The 25,949-nt window shown below is 27.3% G+C and overlaps 2 protein-coding genes across 5 annotated transcripts in view; both read left to right on the top strand.

The window, feature by feature from the left end:
- Positions 1 to 20,092, top strand: part of LOC101241586 (matrix metalloproteinase-19) — a 119,921-nt gene extending 99,829 nt beyond the window's left edge. For 3 of the 4 annotated variants that reach the window (XM_065791447.1, XM_065791448.1, XM_065791449.1), the window contains 4 exons: positions 1,700 to 1,979; positions 9,864 to 9,997; positions 10,080 to 10,241; positions 19,229 to 19,513. In XM_065791447.1, coding sequence (XP_065647519.1) covers positions 1,700 to 1,979; positions 9,864 to 9,997; positions 10,080 to 10,241; positions 19,229 to 19,395 — 743 coding nt within the window. In that variant the 3' untranslated portion in view covers positions 19,396 to 19,513. Of the gene's footprint in view, positions 1 to 1,699; positions 1,980 to 9,863; positions 9,998 to 10,079; positions 10,242 to 19,228 lie in introns of all 4 variants that reach the window. The other variant, XM_065791446.1, reaches the window with a different exon arrangement.
- A 1,451-nt stretch (positions 20,093 to 21,543) lies between these two features.
- Positions 21,544 to 23,002, top strand: LOC136076164 (tigger transposable element-derived protein 4-like). Its single transcript, XM_065789638.1, has 2 exons — positions 21,544 to 21,857; positions 21,985 to 23,002. Exons 1-2 carry the CDS (start codon positions 21,550 to 21,552, stop codon positions 23,000 to 23,002), a joined length of 1,326 nt encoding a protein of 441 aa, XP_065645710.1. The 5' UTR covers positions 21,544 to 21,549.
- The last annotated feature ends 2,947 nt before the right edge of the window (positions 23,003 to 25,949 follow it).

Here is a 25,949-nt window from a genome sequence, read left to right as displayed (position 1 = left end):
TATAATTTGCAATCCTTTAAGTCATCTGTCAATTGTTATCTTGCTCTTCAATCTTCATCTTTTTTCTTCCAGTAACTTCCAACTTTAATTAGTGGTTGCTTGCAGCCTTGTTGGAAGTGAAGATGTTTTTAAAAAAAAATCACAAATATCTCCAACTTTTGCCCAATCAGTCTTCATACAATCAGTCTTCATACAATCAGTCTTCATACAATCAGTCTTCATACAATCAGTCTTCATACAATCAGTCTTTATACAATCAGTCTTCATGCAAATATTAGGAAAGTCTTTAAATCTAAAATTTAAAATGTATGTAATTGTGTATGTATGTATATCTTTTTAATAAATTTTAATGACATTGAATCATTTTGATGACTTTAAATAATTTAAATGTAATTTTTTGTTCTTTGTTGATTTGTTTTTATAAAAAAAAAAAAACTAAATAATTAAATAAAGTATATAAAATTGAAAAGTTAAAAATTAAAATGGTTAATACAAAAGTGAAATATAAAAAAATAAATAAATATAAAAAGCTTTTATATATATTTTTGCAATCCAACAGTCAAAAAAAACTCAACAAAGTTACATCAGAAACAACAGTCTAACTCAACAAAGTTACATCAGAAACAACAGTCTAACTCAACAAAGTTACATCAGAAACAACAGTCTAACTCAACAAAGTTACATCAGAAACAACAGTCTAACTCAACAAAGTTACATCAGAAACAACAGTCTAACTCAACAAAGTTACATCAGAAACAACAGTCACAACTCAACAAAGTTACATCAGAAACAACAGTCTAACTCAACAAAGTTACATCAGAAACAACAGTCTAAACTCAACAAAGTTACATCAGAAACAACAGTCTAAACTCAACAAAGTTACATCAGAAACAACAGTCTAACTCAACAAAGTTACATCAGAAACAACAGTCTAAACTCAACAAAGTTACATCAGAAACAACAGTCTAAACTCAACAAAGTTACATCAGAAACAACAGCTCTGAGTTTAAGTAAAACAATAATCTAATGCAAATAGGTAAATAAAACAAAATGTTACAAAAGTTCGTCATTAAAAAAACAAATCAAAAAGTTCTTCCATCATTTTTTCGTTTAGTTCCTATAAGCAATTTTTGACCACTATTTAAAAATTTTAAAATGGTTTAAATAATTTCTCAATATTGTCTTTTTTAATTAAATTATTACATTTTCACCTTAAATTGTGTTGTTGTTTTTTTTATTTTTTCCTTTCCTTTTTTTTTTAAGTTATTTCTATTGAACATGTACAATAAAAATTAAATTAAAACAAAGTGATTCATATGAGGACTACTCGATCACTTAAAGATCACTTTAAAGTGATTCATATGAGGACTCGATCACTTAAAGATCACTTTAAAGTGATTCATATGAGGCTCAATCACTTAAAGATCTTTTTAAAGTGATTCATATGAGGACTCGATCACTTAAAGATCACTTTAAAGTGATTCATATGAGGCTCGATCACTTAAAGATCACTTTAAAGTGATCCATATGAGGACTCGATCACTTAAAGATCACTTTAAAGTGATCCATTTGGGATTCAATAATATATTCAGCATTACTTTTACTATATTTTGTGTATGTACAAATTGCTTTAAAAAAACTATTGTTATTTAATTATTAGCAATTGTTTTAAATTAACAAATTAAATGTTTTTATATAGGTCGTAAAGTTTTACCTGCGATAAATGACTCCATTATGACTACAACTGTGCGTCCTAAAATTGTTTGTCCTACTACTGTTGATGCATCTATACAGATAAGTGAAGGAAATATAAAAAACACTTTGGTGTTCAATAAAGACAAGTATTATGTATTAAATTCTGATGATTTTGGTATTGCAGAAGGACCGTTTTCTGTATCTTCAAAATTTGAGAGAGTTCCCTATGTTGATGCTGTTTTTACAAGAGGAGACAAATTTCATTTCTTTTTTTACGGTGATAGGTTAGTATTTGTTAATTTTTTAGTTTTTTCAAAGATTAAAATCAATCATTATCTCATATTTATTTTCACCAATAAATTATTTTGTTTTTTGCTGATCTTGGCTTTATGATGTCATTATTTATAATATTTTATTGTGAACCTAGACTATGAATGAACCTATTTTCATATTTTTTCATATTTTCGAATGAGTTGACATAGCTTTCTGTTTACTTGACTCTATTTGTTAAGTTGTGGTTTAATATTTGTTCATAAATTGAAAATGGTTTTACAAGTTTCTGTTTTATTAATTGGTAAAAGTATGTTTTTTCCTCACAATCAATCAATATATTCTGAAATTTTGTAAAGTTTTATAAGATTTTAAGAATGTTTAGTAGTACAGTAGTACAGTTACTTATATGTAGATATAAGTAACTGTATAAACACCTAATTTCACGTATAAACATTTAATTTCAGTAAACCTTGAAAACACAGAAAACCTAGATCTTGGAGTTTAGGTTTTGAAAAAGTCCCAGACATACACCCCTTTATAACAATGATTCCTGAAACTTTTTTCTGAATTAGTTAAACACTCTGTTATCATGTTGTTTTTTTACAAAGTTATTAGTTTCACTGTTATATATATTTATGCTGCATATGATAATTCTGTATTTTCTAAGATGCAAAAAATAGTTTGTTTAATGTTGCTGTCAATATTATCAATGTATTTTACTTATTTAAAAAATATAATATATAACTAAAATGATTTTTAAACAGAATGGTTAAACAATAAAAAGAATTGTAACAGTAACATTTAAGAAAATGTAACAAACTTTGATGAAATTTATTTTCAAACCAAACATTAAAAAAAAACCCGTTCAATACCATAACAACAATAAAATAACTTATCTTAAGTAACTAATCAAGTAGACCAAATCTAAGTAACCAAATGTAAGTAACCAATCAACTAACCAAGTGTTTTGCTGAGAGACTGTGCAAATAGAAATGGATAAAATTGATGCAAAACAATACAATGAATTTGTTGGTGCAGACTGTTAAAAAAACTTTTTGGTATTTTTTGTTTTACACAAAACTTTGAAGTATTTTACATTGTGGAATATTTTGTGCTAATTTTTTTTTCTTGTCACATGGTAAATGCGCAATACAACAAGAGTTCAGTGTTGACAAGTTTTTGTTAGTTAAAAAGGTGTAAAACCTCATATATGTTAAAGATAGAAAATAAGAGAGAAAAAATTATCAAATTATTTTTAAAAAGGATGCTCTGTCAAAAATGAAGAGTAAGTTAGTACTTACAGAATTTTTACATTTAGGAGATGATGAGAGATGTTTACTCGTGAAATTTTATTAGAGCTGAGATGTTTAAAAATTCTTTTTGTATAGTGTCATATGGCAACAATTGGTATTTGCAAAAATGTAGTTTTATAACAAAGATATGTAGACAATATCTTTTGTATTTTTATTTTTATTTTGTAGAATAAAGAATAAAGATTCAAAATACTTTCTTAATAACCAACCTTGAGTCCACTAAAGAAGAAGAAATAAATCAGAAATTGAATTTCTTTGATGTTTTAATTTTTTTCTGGAAATCAAAAAGTTTATGGAATTACCAACAGGCTATTTAATCATTTGACTAACAATACTTAGTCAAAGCATCTCTTGCTCTTTCAAACTGGTACAAACCATTTTTAACTGGTAAAACAAACATACCATTTTCAGGCTACTTATACTTTGAGGAGAGTTTAATTGAAATTAATGTAGGCATCACTTAAACAATGTTATTATGTCATCGATTCCTTATATAAAGATTTTATATTTTCTAAAAAGAACAAATTCCCTGGAATTTCAATTACTTCTAAAGTTCATGCTTTCATTAAGCACATACTTATGTTTATTTAAAAGAAATTTTATGAGAATATATTTTATAATTTTCTTTTACTAATTTTGTCTTTATTTCACTTGGGCTTGACAGCTGGACTAGGTTGGGCTTGACAGCCCAATCTAGTCCTTTGATGCATATTTTTGCATTTTTTTAAATTATTAAAAAATAATTTTATGAGGTCCTAAGCTTTGGAGTGAGCACAGGTCAGAATTAGTTCATGTAGATTTTATTAGGGAAACAAATTCTTACAAAAAAAATTTGGATCATCCTGAATATTGCTAAAAAACTAAAGAACTGTAAGGTTGTGTATTGCTTAAGATGTCTATATATTTTTCAATGTTTGTAACTTCATTTTAGAAATGCAAATATAGAATAAATATAGAAAAATTTTATGCCCTTTTCTTTGTTTTAAAATTCCCCTTAGATTAATAAGATTAAATTAAAATATATTTGCACATTAAATGTGCACCTAAAAATACATTTATTGTGCTAACAGAATCAAGCCAGTTAGGTGATGATAAAATTAGTTTTTTTGAAAGGGTGACAGGAATAGTGTCGAAAAATGAAATTCAGAATAGTATTAAATATACTAAAAAGGCCTAATGTTGCAAAAATGGAATAGTGTCGCAAATGAATTTAATGAATAGTGTGGAAAACAAAAGAAAAGATGCTAAACCCTCAGTCGATGTAGCAGCACTCCCTTACGGGTCAGACAATTTATACTCGATGTATGTACTGAAGCCTCTGGCAGCAGGCTATTTCATTATGACACCAAACATGATATCTAAATACAGATTTATTGTTATTATTATTATTAATTATTATTTTATTTTTGTTACTATTCATTCAACTCCTTTAGGACATTATTCCTTGTTACTGTTTTTGACACTATTCATTGAATTCATTTGCAACACTAATCCTTTTTTTTGTTTTCGACGCTATTCATTAAACTCTTTTGCGACATTATTCCTTATTCTGTTATTTAACAATCAATAATGCGACAATTTGCGACACTATTCCATTTTTACATTTTCAACAATAAAATTTGCGACAATCAAAATTTTGCAACACTATTCCGCTACACCCTTTGAAAGCATGTTCTGCATTAATAGCTGCATTTTACATTTCTACTTAGTATAAGTCTTACTACTCATTTGGATATCTGTCCTTTAGATTTTCTTACTTCATTCTTACTGATTTTTACTGTTCAAAAGCAAAAGAAAAGATTGTTCAATTTCACTTCTTGACTCAAAATATAAAAAAGAGACTTTAAACAGCTAAAAACTTATTAAAATGCATTTGTTAAAATTTTAAATATTAAATTGCTACAAAATCTTGACCTTTTTAATTGGGTCAAAGCTAAATTGATAAAATGTAAACAAGTAATTCTTGGAAATTCACTTTCAAGCTGGGTTGACATAATTCGTGGAATTTCGACATGTGAAATTCCATGAATAACTTACGAATTACAAAAAATTCTGTTTTGCAAACAGCATTTTTTGCTACATTTTAATTAAAGATTTATAAGTTTGCATCACATCAGCAATATGCAAAAGGAACAATGCCAGATGGCTCAAAGCTTATGAAACTTGATGGAAACAATAGAGACAGCTGTTTTACAATCTGTTAAATGTATGCTAACCTGGCTAATAGAAAAGAATGTAAAAAAATCTTATATTTAGAGACATGTGTTTAGTCTGAACTGATGAAATATGATTACTTATAGACAAAATTAGAGAGTACAGCACAGTTATCAGATTAGTTTTAGGAGTCATTAATTCTAAAAAAAATCTTAGAGTTTAAATTTATGAGGATCTAAAATGTGCACAACAGCACAACATAGTAGCAGTTAAAACAAACAAAAGCCTTGGAAATCTTAAATACATTTTTGTATAAAGAGACTCCACCATATAAAAAAGATCTTGTACAATATTTATCAGACCATATTTGGAGTTTGCTATACATGCTTGGAACTCTTACTTTTTAGTTGATGTAAAGAAAATTGACTGATAAAGCTCTTGAAGACAGACTTTATGCAACATTACAAGCCTATCAACAAATTAAACTCAATCGACTGATATGCATGACTTTTCAGCATGCAGCATTGCACCTAGGAAGTGACTGGGGCCAAATTTAGGGATTTCTACAACCCAGGTCCCGGCTAAACAATAGTTCTCATTGATGATATTAGATGATATTTTATATATATTTATCTACCTAGTGGCTAATGAGTGGCGTAGAGGTCATTTTTATATAAAAAAATTTTTTAGTTTTTAGTTTTTCTTGATAGAAGTATTCACGCCGATTGTTCGAAGTCGAAAAAAAGTCTAAAGTAGGCATTGAACCACAGTTCAGTGAAGGATCCAGCATTTTTTGGTGTTTGAGATAGCTAACAGACATTCTCCAAAACATTTGTATTATACTTATACATTGTTTATACTTATGTCAAATAATGATGCTTTGCAAAATATTGCAATGATTGGAGGCTGGGAACAAAAAAAGCCCTAAAATTTCATCCCACTTGCCCCAAACATGAGAGCAACAAGTTGGTAAAATAAGTTGGTTTCATAGTATTATCTCTTAGTGTTCATAAACTATGACCATATAAAGTTTAAACCCTCCTCAATCTTAGGAGGTTACAAATTATATATGGTCATATTTTTTGAACACTAAGAGATAGTATTATGAAACTTAAAATTTATTGGTTAATATCATTTTAGTTAAGAATAGCAAAAAAATTATTTCGTCAACTTTTTGTTTACATGTTTGGGGCAGGGGAGATAAAATTTTAGGGCTTTTTTGTTCCCAGCCCAGCCTTCAATTATTGCAACTTTTTAAAAAGCTTATTTGACATAAGTATAAACATAAAATATTTGGATTTTGCTCCATGTTAGCTCAAACACCAAAAAATACTGAATCCGTCACTGCCACAGATCTCTTGTTTCTGAAGCAAATTTGCTTCAGAATTCAGCGTTTAAACACTGCAAATGTATAATAAATATTTATATACATATAAATTTTCAGCTTAAGACAAATATCTCAAGAAAATTTGTAAAAACTAATTTTTAAATGTACTTTTTAGGTTCACAGTTTGCAGTTAGGCATCGGATCAAAATTCAAATTATTAGAATCATTCAATAACAAGAAAGCAGTCACTATAGCTAGCTCCTTGAATCCACTCTTCTTCTTTTTTAATGTTTTTTTACAAAAACTCTTTATTTGAAGTAGCTTCTGAAGCTTCTTCAAGCTCATCGCACTCTCTACATTATTTTGAATAAATTTTACTGTAAGCACAGCAAAATTGAATTTTTTATTACAAAATATTTTAAAAAAAGAAATATGTTTCTTGTTTTAAGAAATAAATGTCCTACCCTGCATTTAATTTATAAAACAAGAAATATATTTCTTGTTTTGAGAAATAAATTTTTCAAACTATGGTCAATAGATTTACAATTTTGCTGTTAGTTCTGGTGAGTTATTGACAACTTTGTATCCAAAAAGTCTGAGGGAGTCTCATCCGTAGGCAGTTTTTCAAACTATGACTTAAAATATAAAAAATTAACCAGTAGTCTGGTGAAATATACAACTCAAAACCTAGTGGCTAGTCTTTATTATCAAAAACTGCTTTCAGAAGGATTCGATCCGTTTTTACATTTTTTTGAACCTTCCTTTGCAGAACTTTTTACGATTTTTATATTGTGATCTCGGTCAAAAGGTGCTAACACCAGCACCAAACACCTTTAAGGTTTTACCATGATTTGAATTTCACCTCTGCAACAGGCACAATATACACCTGCCAATAGTCTTGTTGATCTTAGAAGTGTAAATTGAAAGTAATGCAATGTAGATAAAATAAGGTTTAAAAGACACTTCTAAAAACTTATTGCATTTAATTTTGAAAAGATAAAATCAAAGTGCTATTTCTATTGATTTCATTTTTATTACATTTCTACTGATTTTAAGAGAAGTCTGTCATTGAAAAAAAATCGGTTTTGATTTATTTTCTTTGTATTTTACATCTGATTTTGAACCATTTTGCAAACCAATTTTTTAAAAAAATTTGTTTCTTTATGAAATAAATTATTCTTAAATAATAAAACTAAAATATCAAAACTTATGAAATTAAGTTTTTTTTGCCTTACGATAAGGCCAATTATTAAAAAAACTGTAAGTAGCAAGTGCTGTGACAATAAAACCACATTTTGTGAAAATAGACCAAGGTTATGCGCAGAATTCAACAAAATCAATAAGAAAATATGTTTGTTTTTTTAAGGCCAAGGCCAAGACCAAGGCCAACGCCTCAATATTTGGCCTTAAGGCCAGGCCAAGACCGAGGCCAAGGACTAACAACTCTGACAGAAACTATAAAGAAATCAATTGCAAGCTTGCCACAACACATCAGATACAGTTATTGCATCTGATGCTATTAAATTGCAAATAAAGACGGTTTTAGAAAATTTTAATACTTTATACATTTAATATAATTTACTGTCATAACCAATAAATGTTCAAAGTGTTTAAATTTATTTGTTTATTTTTCATCAAGTATAACTTATAACTATAAATAAAAGAACAAGCTTTAAATTGAACCATTGTTTTTCTTTTTGCCTGAAAATTCATTTTTATACGGTTTTACAAAAAGTTTACAAGTAGTCCGAATGTGATGGCCAACCACTGTATATATATATATATATATATACATATATATATATATACATATATATATATATATATATATATATATATATATATATATACATATATATATATACATATATATATACATATATATATATATATATATATATATATATATATATATATATATATATATATATATATATAAATATATATATATATATATATATATATATATATATATATATATATATATATATATATATATATATATATATATATATATATATATATATATATATATATATATATATATATATATATATATATATGTAAATTATGTTAGTGTATTTAACAATTAGAGTGCTCAATGTTCTTAAAGAACAGACCAATAATAAATTAGTAAAAAACACTTATTTAACTTTTTCTTCTACTTAAAGTTTCACCATTGCTGGATCATCTGGAAGAGTCCTCTTCCTGATGATCCAGCAATGGTGAAACTTCAGGTAGAAGAAAAAGTTAGATAAGTGTTTTTTACTAATTTATATATATATATATATATGTATATATATATATATATATATATACACACACACACACACACACACACACACACACACACACACACACACACACACACACACTCACTCACTCACTCACTCACTCACTCACACACACACAAGACTGGATTAAACTGTGGTTTTAACCAAGTTAAGAAACAAGATGGAAGTAGTAAAAGCGGCAAAGTTTGTTTTTATATACAGAACATTAAATAATGATGTATTGATTGATGAACTATAGTTATAATACTAAAAGGAAATATAATTTGTTCAAGTACAATGTCTAATGCTTTTTTTGAATTGAAAATGTTGATGGCTTATTACAAAATAGGAGTTTAAACCCAAAAAAAACCTTAGTTTTTTTGTCATCTTTTTTTAAAAAACCCATGGTTTTTGGTGTGTCTTTTAAAAATAGTTTTTTTTCAACTCTGGTATGTATGTATGTAATTAATCTAATTAATTAAATGGTTTACCTTTAATTAGTTTCTAGATCTTGAAAAACCAAACATAAATTAAAAAAATAATTTAAATGTTTTTGTTAAATAATAAGTGAAAAAAATTATGGTATAAATTTTTCTTTTTTTTTACTTTGATTTACATTGTCTTGAAACATTGTTATATTACCTTTATTATACTGTTATCATGCTTAATAAAATAATTTAGAATTGAATAAGTATATAATAAAAACTTTAACTATGGTATAAGAAATTATCATAGTTGTTTTGTTTTTCGTTTTTGTTTTTTGTTTTTTTTAATTTTGGTCATAGCAATGATGTTTATTATTATTATTGAGGATTTAAATTTTTTTAGTTATTCTGTATTCAAGAACTATTCATTGGACATAGCTCCTAGAAAAATTACAGATGGATTTGAAAATTTAGACAAAGGTTTTCGAGATGTGGATGCAGCATTATCAATAGACTGTCATGTTTTTTTATTTAAAGGTTTATTTATTTATTTTGTTTTTATTTACCAAGTCCAAGAAAAAAGTTTAAACTTTTTTTATCTTCTTTTTTTTTTTATAAGGTGATTATTATTGGAAATATACTTTGGAATTATCAACAATGAAATATAAATTTAATTATGAAAAGAAAATAACTACTCATTGGAAAGGGTTACCTAGTTCTATTAATGGTGCATTTAAATGGTATGATGTCCATGAGCATAGAAAGATTTATTTTTTCAAAGGTATTGCAAACACAAAACAAAATTTTGAAATCAGTTTTCTTTAAGTATTTTCTTTGAGTATTTGCAGTTGTTTTAGATTTTTTACTTTAATTAAATTGTTTTCATAAAAGTCAAAATATTTTTAGAGCAAAAGTTTTTAAGTTGAAATTTTTATAAATTCTGTTACTTTTGTTTTAAAAAAATAAGAATTTCTTTATTTAAAGATAATATTAATCTCCAAAAAATTTATAATAAACTACAACAAGAAGAATAAATGGAATGTGAATACTGAATTTTTAAAATAATACCAATACATGAATGCAAGAAAATTTGCTTCAAAATTAATTTAATCAAATTATTAAAAAAAAATTTTAGACTATCATCATATAGCAAAAACTATTTTGTTGAAACAATTTGAATTTGCTTTAATAATGATTTATTATAAAAATAATATTTTAATTAAAATTAAATTTTCTTGTTGTCTGTTTTAGATTTCCTTCTCTTTTTTTTTTTAAAAGTTAACTTTTTTTCAATAAATTTAAATAATTATTTTTTAAAACATTGCATTTAATCACTCTCCTAATAAAAATGATAATTTTATTAGAACATGTCTAAACACTTGTTGTATTTGTGTTTATAAGTAATAGTTGTTATTGTTATTATTACCAATCTCAGGCGGAGGTAATCAACTGTAAACGGTAGCTATCATCAAATAATAGACTGACAATTTTTGCCAGCCTTTGAGCAAAGAATCCATTCAGGAATTTCAAAAGTATTGCATGAGTGGTGGGGGAAAGTTTTAAAATTCTTCTCAACACTTTTCGATCGAATAAATGAAAAGAATTAAAAAAAAAAGTATGATAAATTTTGCGATTGTGCAAACGATTAAGTAATGAAAATGTCTGACCAGCCCAGACTCTTTGTTTGTATACTTGGCTGATTCTAATCTTCAAAACATCATCCAATCTACAAAACATTCATCCAAAAAATTGGAATTGCTTTCGAGTTTTGAAAATATTTAACAGATGCTGAACATCAACAAGATTTCATACTCCGAACAGAGTGAAATAAACTGAATAATGCCCTCAAGACAGATCCCTTTTGGTATAGTATTCATGGAAATCAGATACAAAAATTTAAAAAGAAGCCAATTGAAGTTAGGATTAAGGTTAAACATTGAAAAAATACATCTGTGGCTTAACAAAGACCTCACCTCACTCATTAGAGATAAACAGAATTTAAGATACAGAAAATGTTCTAGCAAATGGAACTTTGAAATCTTCATAGCCAATGTAAGCAGTTATCTAAAAAAAAGTTTCATTTGAAATTTCAAAACAAAAGTATAAACTAATGATTGTGAATAAAGTTAAAAATAATCCAAAAAATATTATATAAATATATGAATTTACAACAATCCATAAAAGACTTGTATAAAAACTCTGCGACAACTAAGCAGTGAAATCATAATTGAGAAAAGATTACTAAACTACTAAATATAAGTTTTCAAAACATGTTTATCAAAGGAAAAGAAAAATATATATTTTTTTCAAATCGAGAATTATTGATACATTCTTTAAATTATAACTCCTGAGGATACCCATTATGAAAGCAAATATAACTGCACTATATAAAAAAAGTGACAAGAACAGCTCTGGAAGTTATAGACCTATATAATTTTTTTGTATTAGTTTTACAAATACTAAAAGCATAATGAAAAACAAGTTTGAAAAATATTTTTACCAAAATAACCATATAACTAATCATTGGTAACTATGGTAAATGGTAAATAAAACAACTAATCAAACTAAGTATAGCTTTGTTAAAAATCATGAACAACAAATTTACTTAAAACTCTATTTATATTACAGGAATTGTTGAACAATGAATTCCAGTTTGTGTGGGTTTATATGATTTCGCAAAGGCTTTTGATACTTAAAGCATATGTTTGTGGTTTGAGGCTTTCTTATCTACTAGAAGACAAAGAGTAGTTATAGGAGATAATGTTTCAACTTGGGCTGAGGTGCACAGTGGAGTTCATTAAGGCTCTGTGTTAGGTCCACTACTCTTTATACTTTATGTAAATGATCTTCTTTAGTCTCTAAAAAATATTTTAAAATTATATGCTCATGATAAAAAAATTATGTCAATTAGTTCTTCTGATGAGTTACATAACTAATTACAATGTTATTGAAACTGTGCGTATACATGGATACAAGGTTGATTATAAGGTTTTAATATTAAAAAATATTTAGTTAATCAAAAACAAGATACTTTAGAATGAGAACAGCAGTGCACCTCTAAATTATTACCTTCAATGAATAAGTTATATTATGAAAATTGACTTGCTTGTCTAGAATACTTTTACTTGTCAAAAGAAGATAACGAGGTGGTATGATGATGTCAAAAGAAAATAACGAGGTGATATGATACAATTTTCAATGGTTATAATAGAGTCAAACTTGATTTAATTATCAAATTTAATTAAACTTTAAATTCAATTGTACTCATGGTCTTTGATTGAAATATTTAAAATAAATTATATGCATATATATATATTTGTATATATATATATATATATATATATATATATATATATATATATATATATATATATATATATATATATATATATATATATATATATATATATATATATATATACAGTATTGGACAAAACATTTGCAACCAACATCAAACAATGCTAAAAAGTATTCCTAATTTTACATGTCTTAAAAAGGAAACGAACTATACTACCACAGCAAACAGTTCAGGAGTCTGGAGTCATAGCATGCCATGACATGAGCAATCAGCTGACAGGTGACAGCACACAGGCAAAATTTTGTTGATAAGTGCCATTTTGCAGCGGACAAAACAAGTGCAACTTTTTTGGTTTGTTTCATTTTCTTAAGTCTGGCCCGTGTCAACGTCACGGAAGTTTTTGAATAATTAAAGGAAGTATCCAGAAGTTTCTAGAAGTTTCCAGAAGCATGCAGAAGCTTCCAGAAGTTTCCAGAAGAAGCATCTGGAAGCATCCAGTAGCATCCAGAAATATCCAGAAACATTCAGAAGCATCCAGACGCATCTAGAAGCTTCCAGAAACATCGAAAAGAAGCATCTAGAATCTTCCAGAACAGGTTCACACAGGTTCATTTTACTATATAAGAGACATGTAAATCGACATGTAATTCAGTCAGTATATGGAAGTCAATCAGTCAGTATTATCAAGACAGTTTATCGAAGTGAGTTTTATCAAAGTGTTTTATCGAAGAACATCAATACAAGAAGTGAAATACAACAAGTGTTTCATTACATCAATACAGTCCACATCCAACCAAGACGTTGTGTTCCACAGAGCATTATTGTATGATCACAAGGTAAATGTAACACGGTAAGCCTTGAGAAGCATGATTATTTATTTTTATTATTTTTATGACTTCAAGTACAAAAATGGCTCCCGACAATCTTGAATTTGAACTAAGAAAGAAAATTCTTGGCGATTACATAAGTGGAATGTCACAAAAAAGTATTTGTGATAAATATCGCGTGAAAAAATGGACCGTATAAAGACTATGTTCCAAATATCGTTCTACGGGGAAGTTGACAGCATATAACAAAGGTGGAAGACCGCGTTCCACCACTTCTAGAGAGGATTCTATGATCGTCAGATCCGTCAAGAAGGATCCCTGGATATCATCAGTCGAGATACAAAAGCAACTAGAGCTGCCTGTATTGGACCAAACAACAGACGACGTGCTGTTGAAGCTGGATTGTTTTCTCGACGCCCTGCAAAGAAACCGCTGATTTCACTAAAAAAAATCAGAAGAAAAGACTCCTGTTTGCTACATCTCATATTGACTGGAATGTGCAGAAATGGCAAACTGTCCTGTTCAGTGATGAATCGAAGTTCAACATCATTGGGAGCGATGGCATTTGCCGTGTACGTCGACCAGCCGGAAAACACCTCGATTTAGGTTACTGCCATAAGACCGTGAAGCATGGTGGAGGCAATGTAATGGTCTGGGGGTGTTTTTCTGCTAACGGTCTAGGTCCAATACATCGAAACGATGGAATAATGTTTCATGTATAAAAATATCCTGAAACATGTTATGTTACCTCATGCTGAATGGAATATGCCAATAAAATGGGTTTTTCAGCAAGACAACAATCCAAAACACACTGCAAAAGTAGTCAAGCAGTGGTTTCAAGACAACCACCTATCGGTGATGGATTGGCCGCCTCAATCTCCGGATCTCAACCCTATCGAAAACTTGTGGGAGATCTTCAACCGCAGAATTAATCGTGAAGGTGTTCGTAATAAGGATCAACTGTTTGAACAAATCGAAAAGGCCTGGGCAGCGATTCCACAAAGTTTCATTGATCACCTGATCGAATCTATGCCTCAAAGATGCAAGGCTGTGATTGTCAACAAAGGATTCGCCACGAAATATTGATAGCGAAATACAGCTTGGTCAATATTTTGTTGAGTTGCACTTGTTTTGTCCTGAAGGAAATCAACTTTTTTTAATACTTTTGATTAATTTATTAATTTTTATATACAAGTAATGAACTTTGTGACGAATAAAACTTGAAGAACTTTGTCTCTAAACAGTTACATATTTATTACTCTAAATTGAAAAAATGCAGCACTTTTATATAAAGAAAGTAAATTAGCATTATTTGGTTGCACTCGTTTTGTCCGATACTGTATATATATATATATATATATATATATATATATATATATATATATATATATATATATATATATATATATATATATATATATATATAAATATATATATATATATATATATATATATATATATATATATATATATATATATATATATATATATATATATATATATATATATATGTAGGAAAGGCTAAAGTGTACAAGGTATTTAATTAGATAGTGAATTGAGAACCTGTTAATTATGTGGCATCTGATTTTAGAAAAAATGATTTCAAATGGTATTAGACGATTTGTTAAAGTATTTAGAGACCAAAAATATTTTCAGCTCATTAAAAGTTTTCTATATAAATGTTTTCTATACAACATATCTCTATAAAAGTATATAGAGATATGTTGGTCTCATGTTTTGAGTCTTTGATGTTTAAAAAAGAGAAAAACATTAAATTAATAAAAAGATCTGTTTTTCTTCTAAAGGCGCTGTGTTAACTTACGAGTACCTATATTTCTCCGTCATGCACTTACACTTACACAAATACCTTAATTTAAGAGGTATACAATAAATTATTAATGAATACTACTGCAGTCAATTATAAAAAAATTGATTCAATAACCAAAGATCATATTCAATAGATCATTAGCAAGAAAATCATTCTAAAAAATGTTTTTAAAAACTTCATATTAATGTAAAATCTAACTGTTTCATATTTGTAAATAACCCTACAGATCATTTTATAATCCCAGCCAAGAAAAAATCAACAGGACAAGTGAACATATTTTAATTTTTTTTTAAAGAGCATGTATTTTAAAACAGTTACCAAACTCTATTGAAAATAGATTATCATCCCAAAAGTTTAAGCTTGGTTATTGTTAGATTAATACAAATTTTGCACAGCAAAAGAACTGTATGTTTTAGACTAATGTTAGTTATGTTACAATTTTATAAAGTACTAATTTTAAAAAACTGCATTAAAAAAAATACATGTTCAATAAAAAAAGTTAGCAAAAACTTCTCCATGGTTTGGCTCAAAAATCGTTTAGTTTTGGTGTGACAACATAAAATTTTTCAACTTATTTAGATTCAATTTTTTTTTTTAAATCTGGTAACACCCAGGTATTAAACCAATATTAGGATGGAGCCAACCTTGTTACCCACCCACAAAATAGTATATTCTTTGTTTGAATAAAAAATATTTAATTATGACATTTTATTTAATGAACATTTGAGTTTGCAAGATCTTTCTACTTAATGCGAAATTCATCTTTTATCTGAAGTTTTTGTTTGGTTAAAGCAAATCTAAAACTTTATAATTATGGATAGTTTATGACTTTATGATAAAAATTATGGTTAAAATCAGATTGTTGTAATTATTAGATGTGCTGGAAACTGTTGTCAAAAAAATAAACTGGATTTCTTAATAAGTACATTAAAAAATATAAAGCTAAAAATAACATCTGCTTGATTGGAACATTGTTCAACACCATCTGTTTAATTGTAATTTCGTGTAAAAAGTATGAACTGTAGGTGGAAATTTAAAGTCTTTTTTTTTTTACTTTTTTATTAAAATGTTTGATATTTAAATAACAAATCAGTTGCTATGTTGATATGTTGCTGTGTTGATGACATTGATGTTAAATGAAGTGCTTGTAAATAAAGTTTCATGTAATTTATTTATTTGTATATATATATTTTTGTATATATGCATTTGTATCTGTAAAAATGCTTTTATGTTGAATTTTTGGTTTTTGGAAGGTCAAAACTTCAACAGTCAAACTACAATCTTTCTGAACATCTTTCTTATCTTCATACTTATCTTCATACTTTACTTCAACTTATCTTCATAAGCAAAATTATTTTTTATCAAATTAATCAGCTCATGTCTATTGAGTTGTTTTATCTTAAATTTGATTTGTTGTTTATAAAGATACTTTTGAGCCACTGCCAATATCTGGTGCTGCTAATTTCTACACTAGTCAACAAAATTTTTTTGTTTTTTCACTTTGCCAAATGTAACCTTTCCTCTCAATAACTGGTGTCAACTGGTTTGATTTTTGTTCTCAATGCAACTGTCTGCACTTTTCACTACAGGGGCTATTTCTGTACTATTTTACTGTGTTTTATAAACACAGACATTACTATAAAAACCTTATTATTCAAATATACTTCACATTGTTTATAATAATATAGTCTCTCTGTTTTTATGATTTATTATAAAAATTAAGTTCTTGAAAGTTTAAAAAAAATTGTTGAAAGTTTAAAAAATGCACACTAAAAGTCTAAAAAAATTTTAAAAAACAACCTCAACACTAATTGAGTTTCAAAAACAAAACATTTTCACTGTAAAAAGTAATTGCAAAAGATTAAAGTAAAAATAATTAATCTTTTGAATATGATCTCCCAAAGGAATATATCCAATTTTTTTGCCACAATTTTTTTTTTTTAATTTTAGTTATAATAGTTTGAAAAACAATTAATTTTGTGAACTTGAATCCTTAATGAAATATATTTAAATACTTTATAAAAAAAATAAAAAATTCAAAAAAATTTTTTAATGTAATGTATAATTTATTATCAACTACAAATGGACAATGTTTGCTGCAAATCTCTGCAAATCAAAACTTCAGACGTTGTAAATAATGAAGAAAAAGAAAGATTTAAAATATAGCATTGGTAATTCTAGTGTACCATCTTGATTGACTAAAGATTAAGGTATAACACCAGTTTTAAATTTAAAAACAAATGTTTGGTTAGTCTCCAATGAGAAAACCTTACGGCATTTTGTTTAAAAAAGGAAAAGATGAAAGAAAAAAGCTCTTCTGGAAATATCCTAAAGAATCGATGTTTACCAAGATTGGTTTGAAACCTACTCAAACTCAGTTTAATTAAATAGATATTTATTTTTTCATTTCCATTTCATTTCCATTTCACTTCCATTTAGTAGCATTTTTTACCTAAGATGTTCCAGATTTTGACATTTCTTATCCAAAAAACACCAAAAAGTGTTGGCTGGAGGTCTATTGAATAGTAAAGGAGGTCTATTCAATAGACAATTACTATTTGATTAAAACAGGTCGAAAGAGAGAAAAAGAACAAGGAATCATTTAATCCAATAAGCTGTAATGTTTTACCAATAAAGAAAACAATCTGACACAAAAATGTAAGTTAAAAGTAAAACACTTGTGAAAAAACAAAGCAGAAAAAATATTTTAGGCAATTAAATAACATCGGCTTTAAACTTTAGAAAACTGAGTAGATGTTCAGCAATTGTAATATATTTATTTACTCACTAATACAATTAGAAGTATTGGTGCAATTCCCGCCAACTACAACATAAATGTGTCTTCAGTTTTCAAATAAACAAAAACACAAATGTTTGTTATATTTAAGCTTTAGGTGTACTGCTCTTAACAGTAGCACATGGAACAGGAATGTGTACACGTTATGTTCCTCCTTTGATAACCATCAAAGTGAGACTATATTAAAATATGTGAAAGACGTGTTTAACTTTTTTGGTAAAAAAACCCTTGAACTAAAGTCTGTCCGCAGTGATGCCACCAATATGTTACTCCATTTAATATTTGCAACTGATGGACTGAGTTCAGTGTGTTCAGTGCTTAAAGCCCTGCTTGAAAAATATTAGGTGGTACAATGCTAAATTTTATAAAGTGCTGCCATTATACAAGAATTTCAGGCTTTATCTGATCAAAACATGTGTGACTTATACAAAGTGACAAAGGTGAAAAGATTAACAAATAGATGTTTAAAATCATTCAATGATCCTGTTACGAAGCTTATCTGCAGCATCAATTAGATATGAATGATTTAAACAGTTTCCTACGACAAATGATTATCAAGTTAATAGTTTGTAGCTTATATTTTAGATGTAATTGCTTAGTGGTTAGCCATTTAGTTGTTTATCCACTAGTTCTACCACAATTTTTCAAATAATTTATCTTTTTTTTAATAATAAAAAAATTTTATATAATTTTTTATGAAAAAATAAAAAAAATTGGTCTGTAGTTAGTATATCTAAAATTTGATCCATTTTTATGAATCCGAGTAATGTTTGAAGTTTTAAAGAAGTCAGGAAAGATTCCGTCTATAAATGAATCATTAGTAATTATACCGATTGGCTTATGATTTTTGATGATAGTTGCAAAATTTTTTAAATTTAAAGCTGTAATAACTTAAATTAATTTCACAAATTATATGAACAAATATTATCAATTAATCAGTTTGTTTAGAATATTGATAATATTTGTGGTGCAAAAATATGTATACGTATCATTATTATTAATTTACGATTTTATTTAGGTTCTGAATACTATCGTGTAAATGTAGAAAGTTTTGAGGTTGATTATGGTTATCCTATGAAACTCTCTGACAGTTTTTTAAAATGCACCAGCAAATCTTCTAAAAGACTTTTTTCTAGTTATATTCTGTTTACATCCGCATTATTAACTGTTAGGTCATTCATGTAAGAAGTTTGAACAATATATGTTTTATATAAACATTTACGTTATTGTTTAATGTTTATTATTGTAATTCAATTAGTTTTTATTTACCTTGTTCATTATAGTTTTATGATTTTACAATTATTTTGTATAATCATAATTTATTCATTGATTTAGATTTTTAATATAATTTATGCTTAAATTTATATATTGATTTAGATTTTTAAGACAATTTATTCTTTAGTTTATGCATTGATTTAGATTTTTTTAATAATTTATTCTTAAATATATGCATTGATTTAATAATATAGAGTAAATATATAGAGTAATATAGATATAAATTTTTAGAATAACTTAGACTTTAATTTTTTGCATTGATTTAGATCTTTTTAAATAATTTACACTTTAATCACAAAATTAAATCGATAAATAAATGTTTCAATAAAGAGCTTATATTTAATTTTTTTTTGAATTTTTTCAAACGAATTTCTGTATTTTTTTCAGCAGTTTTTCAAATTATTTTTATAACTTTTTGCTACGTAATTTTTTTTTGAGTTTTCAACTTTTTTTTTTTAACGTTTTAAAATAACTTTTTTTATTGCGTAATGTTGCAAAATTGTTTTTTTTTAAATAAAATTTGTTATGTTTTTAAACAAAAATTTATGTTTTTTAAATGAAAACAGTTCTTTTGGACGGAATTATTTTTATATTACAATTGTCTGCAGTTGTTGTTTGTTCACACTCCTCCCTAAAAACAAACTTTGTTTCAGAAAAAACAAAGTTTGTTGCTACAAATTTTGTATGCTGGTCGATATGATACATGAACCTGCATAATGCTGATTGATATGTTTTTTAGATAATTACAATACTATATTGAATCAAACAAACGCAAGTAGAAATTTAATTCTACAAAAGTGTTTGAAATAAATTTTCTGTCTAAATAATATTTCGAAGTGGTTGTGGTCAGAATAAAAATAATTTTGAGAAAGATTTTTTAAATTTAATTTCACCCTGATTTTCATGATTTATCACATACAATTTAATTTTATATTTAAGTTATAACCTGATCATGATATGATTAGATGGACTAGAAAAAGTTCTTTTTATATACACATCTTTTATATTTATGTTAGTTAAAATGTCATTTTAAAAATTAGGAATTATAAAATTTTTGCCATATAAAAAGACAGTAAAAGTCATTTAATGATCCTATTGAGAATCTAACAAAAATATTTTAATGATTCTATTGCGATTCTTTCCATTTTTTCGAAAATCTTAAAAAAAAATTTGTGTTACGGAAAACATCACTTGTCTTTAAATGAAGTGATATACGAAAATCAATATAGATTTGAAAAATAACTCAACTGTTAATAATCTCCAAACGGTTTCATAGATTATTTCTAACCTTTAAATATAAATTCTTTTTTCAAATTAAAAATTTTTGGAATCTTTTTTTTTTTTTAATATATATGTAAACCATCAAAGTTAAGGACAATTATGGTTTGTGGCGATACTATTTTTCGTTTTGATATAAACATTGAACTTACAAAGTTTCTAACAAGTTTAACTCTAGTTCCATGTGACATTTCCGTTACTCAACGCCGTTAATGCATGTACTGGAAAATACACGCATTTTGCGTTTTTATAAAAAGGCTTTGTTTTACTGCATTATTTTAGCCCGAATAATTTATTTTTTTTAATTTTTTTCTCCCAGCGCTTTAGTTTGTCTAAAATTAAACAAAGTTAAATTTTTAAATTACTTAAGTTTGGATATAAAATTTTGCTTTATAGTTGATAAGCCATATTTTGGTATAAAATGGTACTGCTCTCAATGAGGATAAAACATTAAATTGAGAAAACATTTTTTTCAAACAAGTTTTAAGTTATACAGTCGACTCTCGATATCTCGAATACTTGATATCTCGAACTTTTGAGTATCTTGAACTTTTTTAGCGGTCCCATGGGCATAACGTACTAGTTTAGGCTAAAATCCTCTCAATATCTCGAACCTTATTATCTCGAACTTTTTGGTATCTCGAACAATATTTTCGGTCCACAGGGCAATTTTCTCTCATTATCTCGAACTTTTTAACATTTTTTTTTTCAAAAATGTTTTAATAAAATTTAATTTTTTTAAATTCCAATTTTCGAAAAAAAAAAAAAATTTTTCTAGAGACTGGGATGTCTAACAAAGAGGTTGCCAAAAAGTATGGAGTCCCAAAGAACACATTATCAACCTGGATTAAAAATAAAACCAAGTTATTAACCTCACTGGAAAAAAATGGCGCAAAATCTAAACGGAAGAAACTTCGTAGTGGTAATTTCAAAAATGTAGACAAGGCCATATACACGTGGGTCGTTGCAAAAAGAAGTCAACAAGTACCAATTGATGGTACCATACTAAAAGAAAAGGCACTAAAATTCGCAGAAGCATTAGGAGAGTTGGATTTTAAATCATCTGATTGTTGGTTTCATAATTGGAAAGAAAGGTCAGTTAAATTTTGTCAAATCTTGTTCAATTTTAATATAAACAAATAACATGTATCTGTTTATATTTAATTTATTTAGTTTTTTAAACGTGTAATTAAAATTCAATTATTCTGTTCCTATTTTTAGGAACGGCATCAGCTTTAAAATAATCTCAGGCGAAAGTGCCGCCGTGACGAATAATATGACTGCTTCGTGGAATGAAACTACACTTCCAACATTGCTTTTGAATTACAAGCTTGAAAACATTTTCAATGCCGATGAGTTTGGACTATTTTACCAGTGCCTACCAAACAAAACATACCATTTATCACGAGAAAAATGTTTTGGGGGAAAAAATAGTAAAGTCAGACTAACAGGCATAGCAGCAGGGAGTGCAACGGGAGAAAAATTACCTATGTTTGTTATTGGAAAATCTAAAAACCCACGGTGTTTTAAGCACATTAAACAATTTCCTTGCACATATAAAAATCAGCTAAAAAGTTGGATGACCGGAGACCTTTTTACAGAATGGGTAATGAAACTTGACTCATTTTTTCGTGCTCAAAACAGGAAAGTAGCACTCCTGGTGGATAACTGTTCTGCCCACCCACACATTGAAGGGCTAAGCAACATCAACCTAGTATTTTTCCCCCCTAACACCACATCTATCCTTCAGCCCATGGATCAAGGCGTAATACGAAGTCTTAAAGCTCATTATCGTCACAAAATTGTGCGTTTGTGTATCAAGGCTGTCGATAATAACGAACCCATGCCAAAAATTTCTATACTTCAAGCAATGAAAGATCTTGTTTCTTCGTGGAATGCTGTGTCGAAGGAGACTGTCATCAACTGCTTTAAAAAATCTGGTATCAGCAAAACAAACAAGAGTATTGAAGAAGCTGATGATGATCATTCTTTTAAATTTTTGACAGAAGAACTTAACCGTTTGCGAGAGTTAGATCCTCGTGCCGTCCAAGAAGATCTCTCAGCGGAATCTTACATTGGTTTAGATTGCGATGTAGTAACCACCGGTTCACTTGCTACTGATGCTGAAATCATTGCTCAGATTTTAGACCCTAATTTTGAAAACGACGATAATGAAGTTGAAGATAGCGTTGACGAAGCTATTGACGTCGAAGCCCCGCCACGCCCATCTGATATTTAATTAGAAATTGCTTTTGAAACAATTCAAAATGCTTCGCTATACAGCTCAAAATACGGAAATGAAATACAATCCCTAGCACTAAAACTTGAGGATTTAATGAAGATGGAAAAGATGGATAATTTAAAGCAATATCAGATAACAGATTTTTTCCAAAAGTTGTTGTTTTTGTTGTTAATGATTTTTGTCAGAAAAATAACTTGTTTTAATGAAAGTCGGGCAATTTTATTTATTTTCAACCCTTTTCTTGATATCTCGAACTCTCGATATCTCGAACTTTTTTTCCGGTCCCTTTAGAGTTCGAGATATCGAGAGTCGACTGTATGTTTAATTTCTAACCAGTCATATGTCTGCAAACATATTAAAGGTCGAAAAAAATTAGTTATTTCAAGTTTAAAATCTTTTTTTTCCATTTTATATGAAAGTTTTTATTAATATGAGTGTGAAGAACACACAAATTGACGTACGACTAGTTAGACTTTAAAAGTTAAACCTTTTAAGGTTTATTTAAAAGTCTAAGCTCAAAATTTAAACATTACTGTGATGTGAACCACCCCTATTTTATAATGCCATAAAACTATTTAACTAAAATTCCGGTCTTTAAATTACCATAGGTTAATATATATATTTCATTGGAATATATATAAATTTTTTATTTTTTTTGTAGAAAATATGTATACATATTTTCTTACTCCATCGCTAAAGATATATTGAGTCTTACACAATATATATAGATATTGTTTAAACTTAACATATCTTTTAAAACTTAACATTTATTATTTATAAACAAATGTTGCAGACCGGAAAAAAAATTTTCCGACAAAGAGACAAAAAGACAAAAAAGTTTGAGAACTTGCATTAACGGCGTTGAATAGAACTTTTTGTTAAGGGGTCATTCATAAATTACGTCACGCGGTGGAGGGGTAAATAGTTCTACGAAGATTTTTTACAATTATTACCGAATTTGTAACGAAACAATTTAATTTAAAAGTTTTTAATCTGAAAAATCTTTCTTTTAATTAAAGGAGTGCCGAGCCAAACGTAAACCTTTCAGTTGGTGTATTTACACCCCACTGCGGCTATTCCAATATAAGATGGTACTACCCTGCATATTTATTTTCCAAAATAAGATCTTTTTCTTAAAATGATAAACATCTTTCGATAGTAGTAAAAAAAACTGAATATAAAAAACACCTATTCTTTACTTATTTGTCACAAAAAAATGCCGAGTCGGCAAAATAAGCGAAAACATGCAGTCACAAGAACATAAATAACTTGAGTAATATTTGAGATAAAAGCTTTAAATTTTACAAACATATAGCTAAATGGTTGGTGGAGGGCCCTTAGTAGAATTTTTTTTAAATACTAAGCCAAAATGAAATGGCAGATATTAACCTGTAAAAATCATACAAAAATGGTCCGTTGAGTATGTATAATTTAAAAAATTGGTCAAAATAAAAAATATTTTTTGATTATTTTACTACCAGCCCTACCATCACTTTCTACAAAAAAAAAAGAGTAAAAAGTTTCTAAGATATCAATATTCTAGTTTTAAAATATTTTAAAAATATTATTCTGAAAAAAACAGCTTTTAAAATAAAAAATGTCATAAACTAAAAAAAACCTCTAACTAAAAAACATCGAAACTGGCCAGAAAAATATGATTAACCACCTTTAATATTTTTTTCTGTGTCGAAATAAGCTTTTTATAATACCAATGATAAAGTTGTGAAAATAGGGCAAACACATAAACAAACATGGTTGCTAAGGCCGTTGCTAGGAGTTCAAAAATAACCTTGTTGCTTTTGAATACAAATTTTAGGACTTTCTGTTATTTTTTCACGAAAAGTAAAGTAGTTCTTGTGATTTAGGATGTTCAAACTGTTAAAATTTAAAGTAAAAAAATCTTTGTAATTCCTTTTTTTTTGGTGGTTTTAACAGGGTAGTACCACCTTAAGTCGGTTAATGAATCTAAACTTTGATACGCCTACGTCTATATTAGCCAGTAATATTTCCGTAACCGCAAAAATAATATAGTTATTAAATATTATGATATTAATAATATTAATCATTATTAAACAACAATAATAGTTAATACACTTAAAACATATACTTTGAAATAAAATATACAATATTACATGCATAAAAAAACATTTTATATCATCGCAACTCCATTTTCAAAACCTTACAGTAACTAATTGATTATAGAAATATTAAAGTTATATACTTATTATAATCTAAATAACCTCGAAAGTTTTTTGTCATCTTAGTCCCAGTTAATTTGTTGCGTAATTTATGGATATAAACCTTTAAAAAAATTTGTTGCAAGAACGTGGAACAGATTAAAATATTTTTCTATTTCCATTATAATTCTATTGATAAAACGTTTCTTTTTGTACCTCTTAGTTAGTATCATCGGCAAATAAAATTGAGTTGAGGATATTAGAAAAATTATTTAAATCATTAATATAAACTAGAAATAAGAGAGGTCCTAGTATTGAACCCTGGGGAACACTGCATGTGATAGTCATATTATCCGATTTTTCCACCTTCGTATGAAATATATTGCTTCCTGTTAAACAAGTAACTTTTAATCCGAGCCAAGTTTGAATTTCTTATACCGTAGATTTCGAGTTTGGATAAAAGAATTATATGATCGAATTATATGATCGACTTATTTCGAGTTTGGATAAATAAATTATATGATCAACTGTATCAAGGCTTTGCTTAGATCTATAAAAACACTTAAAGTATACTTTTTTTCATTAAACCCTTTAAATATATAATGTACGAGATGTAAGATTGCGTGATTAGTAGAATGATCAGATTTAAAGCCAAATTGTTTATTGTACAAAATATTATTTTTGCTTAAGAAAGAATAGAGTCTATTATGCATAACTTGTTCTAGAATTTTTGAAAATAATGTAAGAATTGAGATCGGCCTATAATT

Source organism: Hydra vulgaris, chromosome 02 (genome assembly GCF_038396675.1).
Source record: "Hydra vulgaris chromosome 02, alternate assembly HydraT2T_AEP".
Taxonomy (NCBI): domain Eukaryota; kingdom Metazoa; phylum Cnidaria; class Hydrozoa; order Anthoathecata; family Hydridae; genus Hydra; species Hydra vulgaris.
The sequence above is the reverse complement of the archived record's forward strand: the minus strand, read 5'-3'. Positions and strand labels throughout refer to the sequence as shown.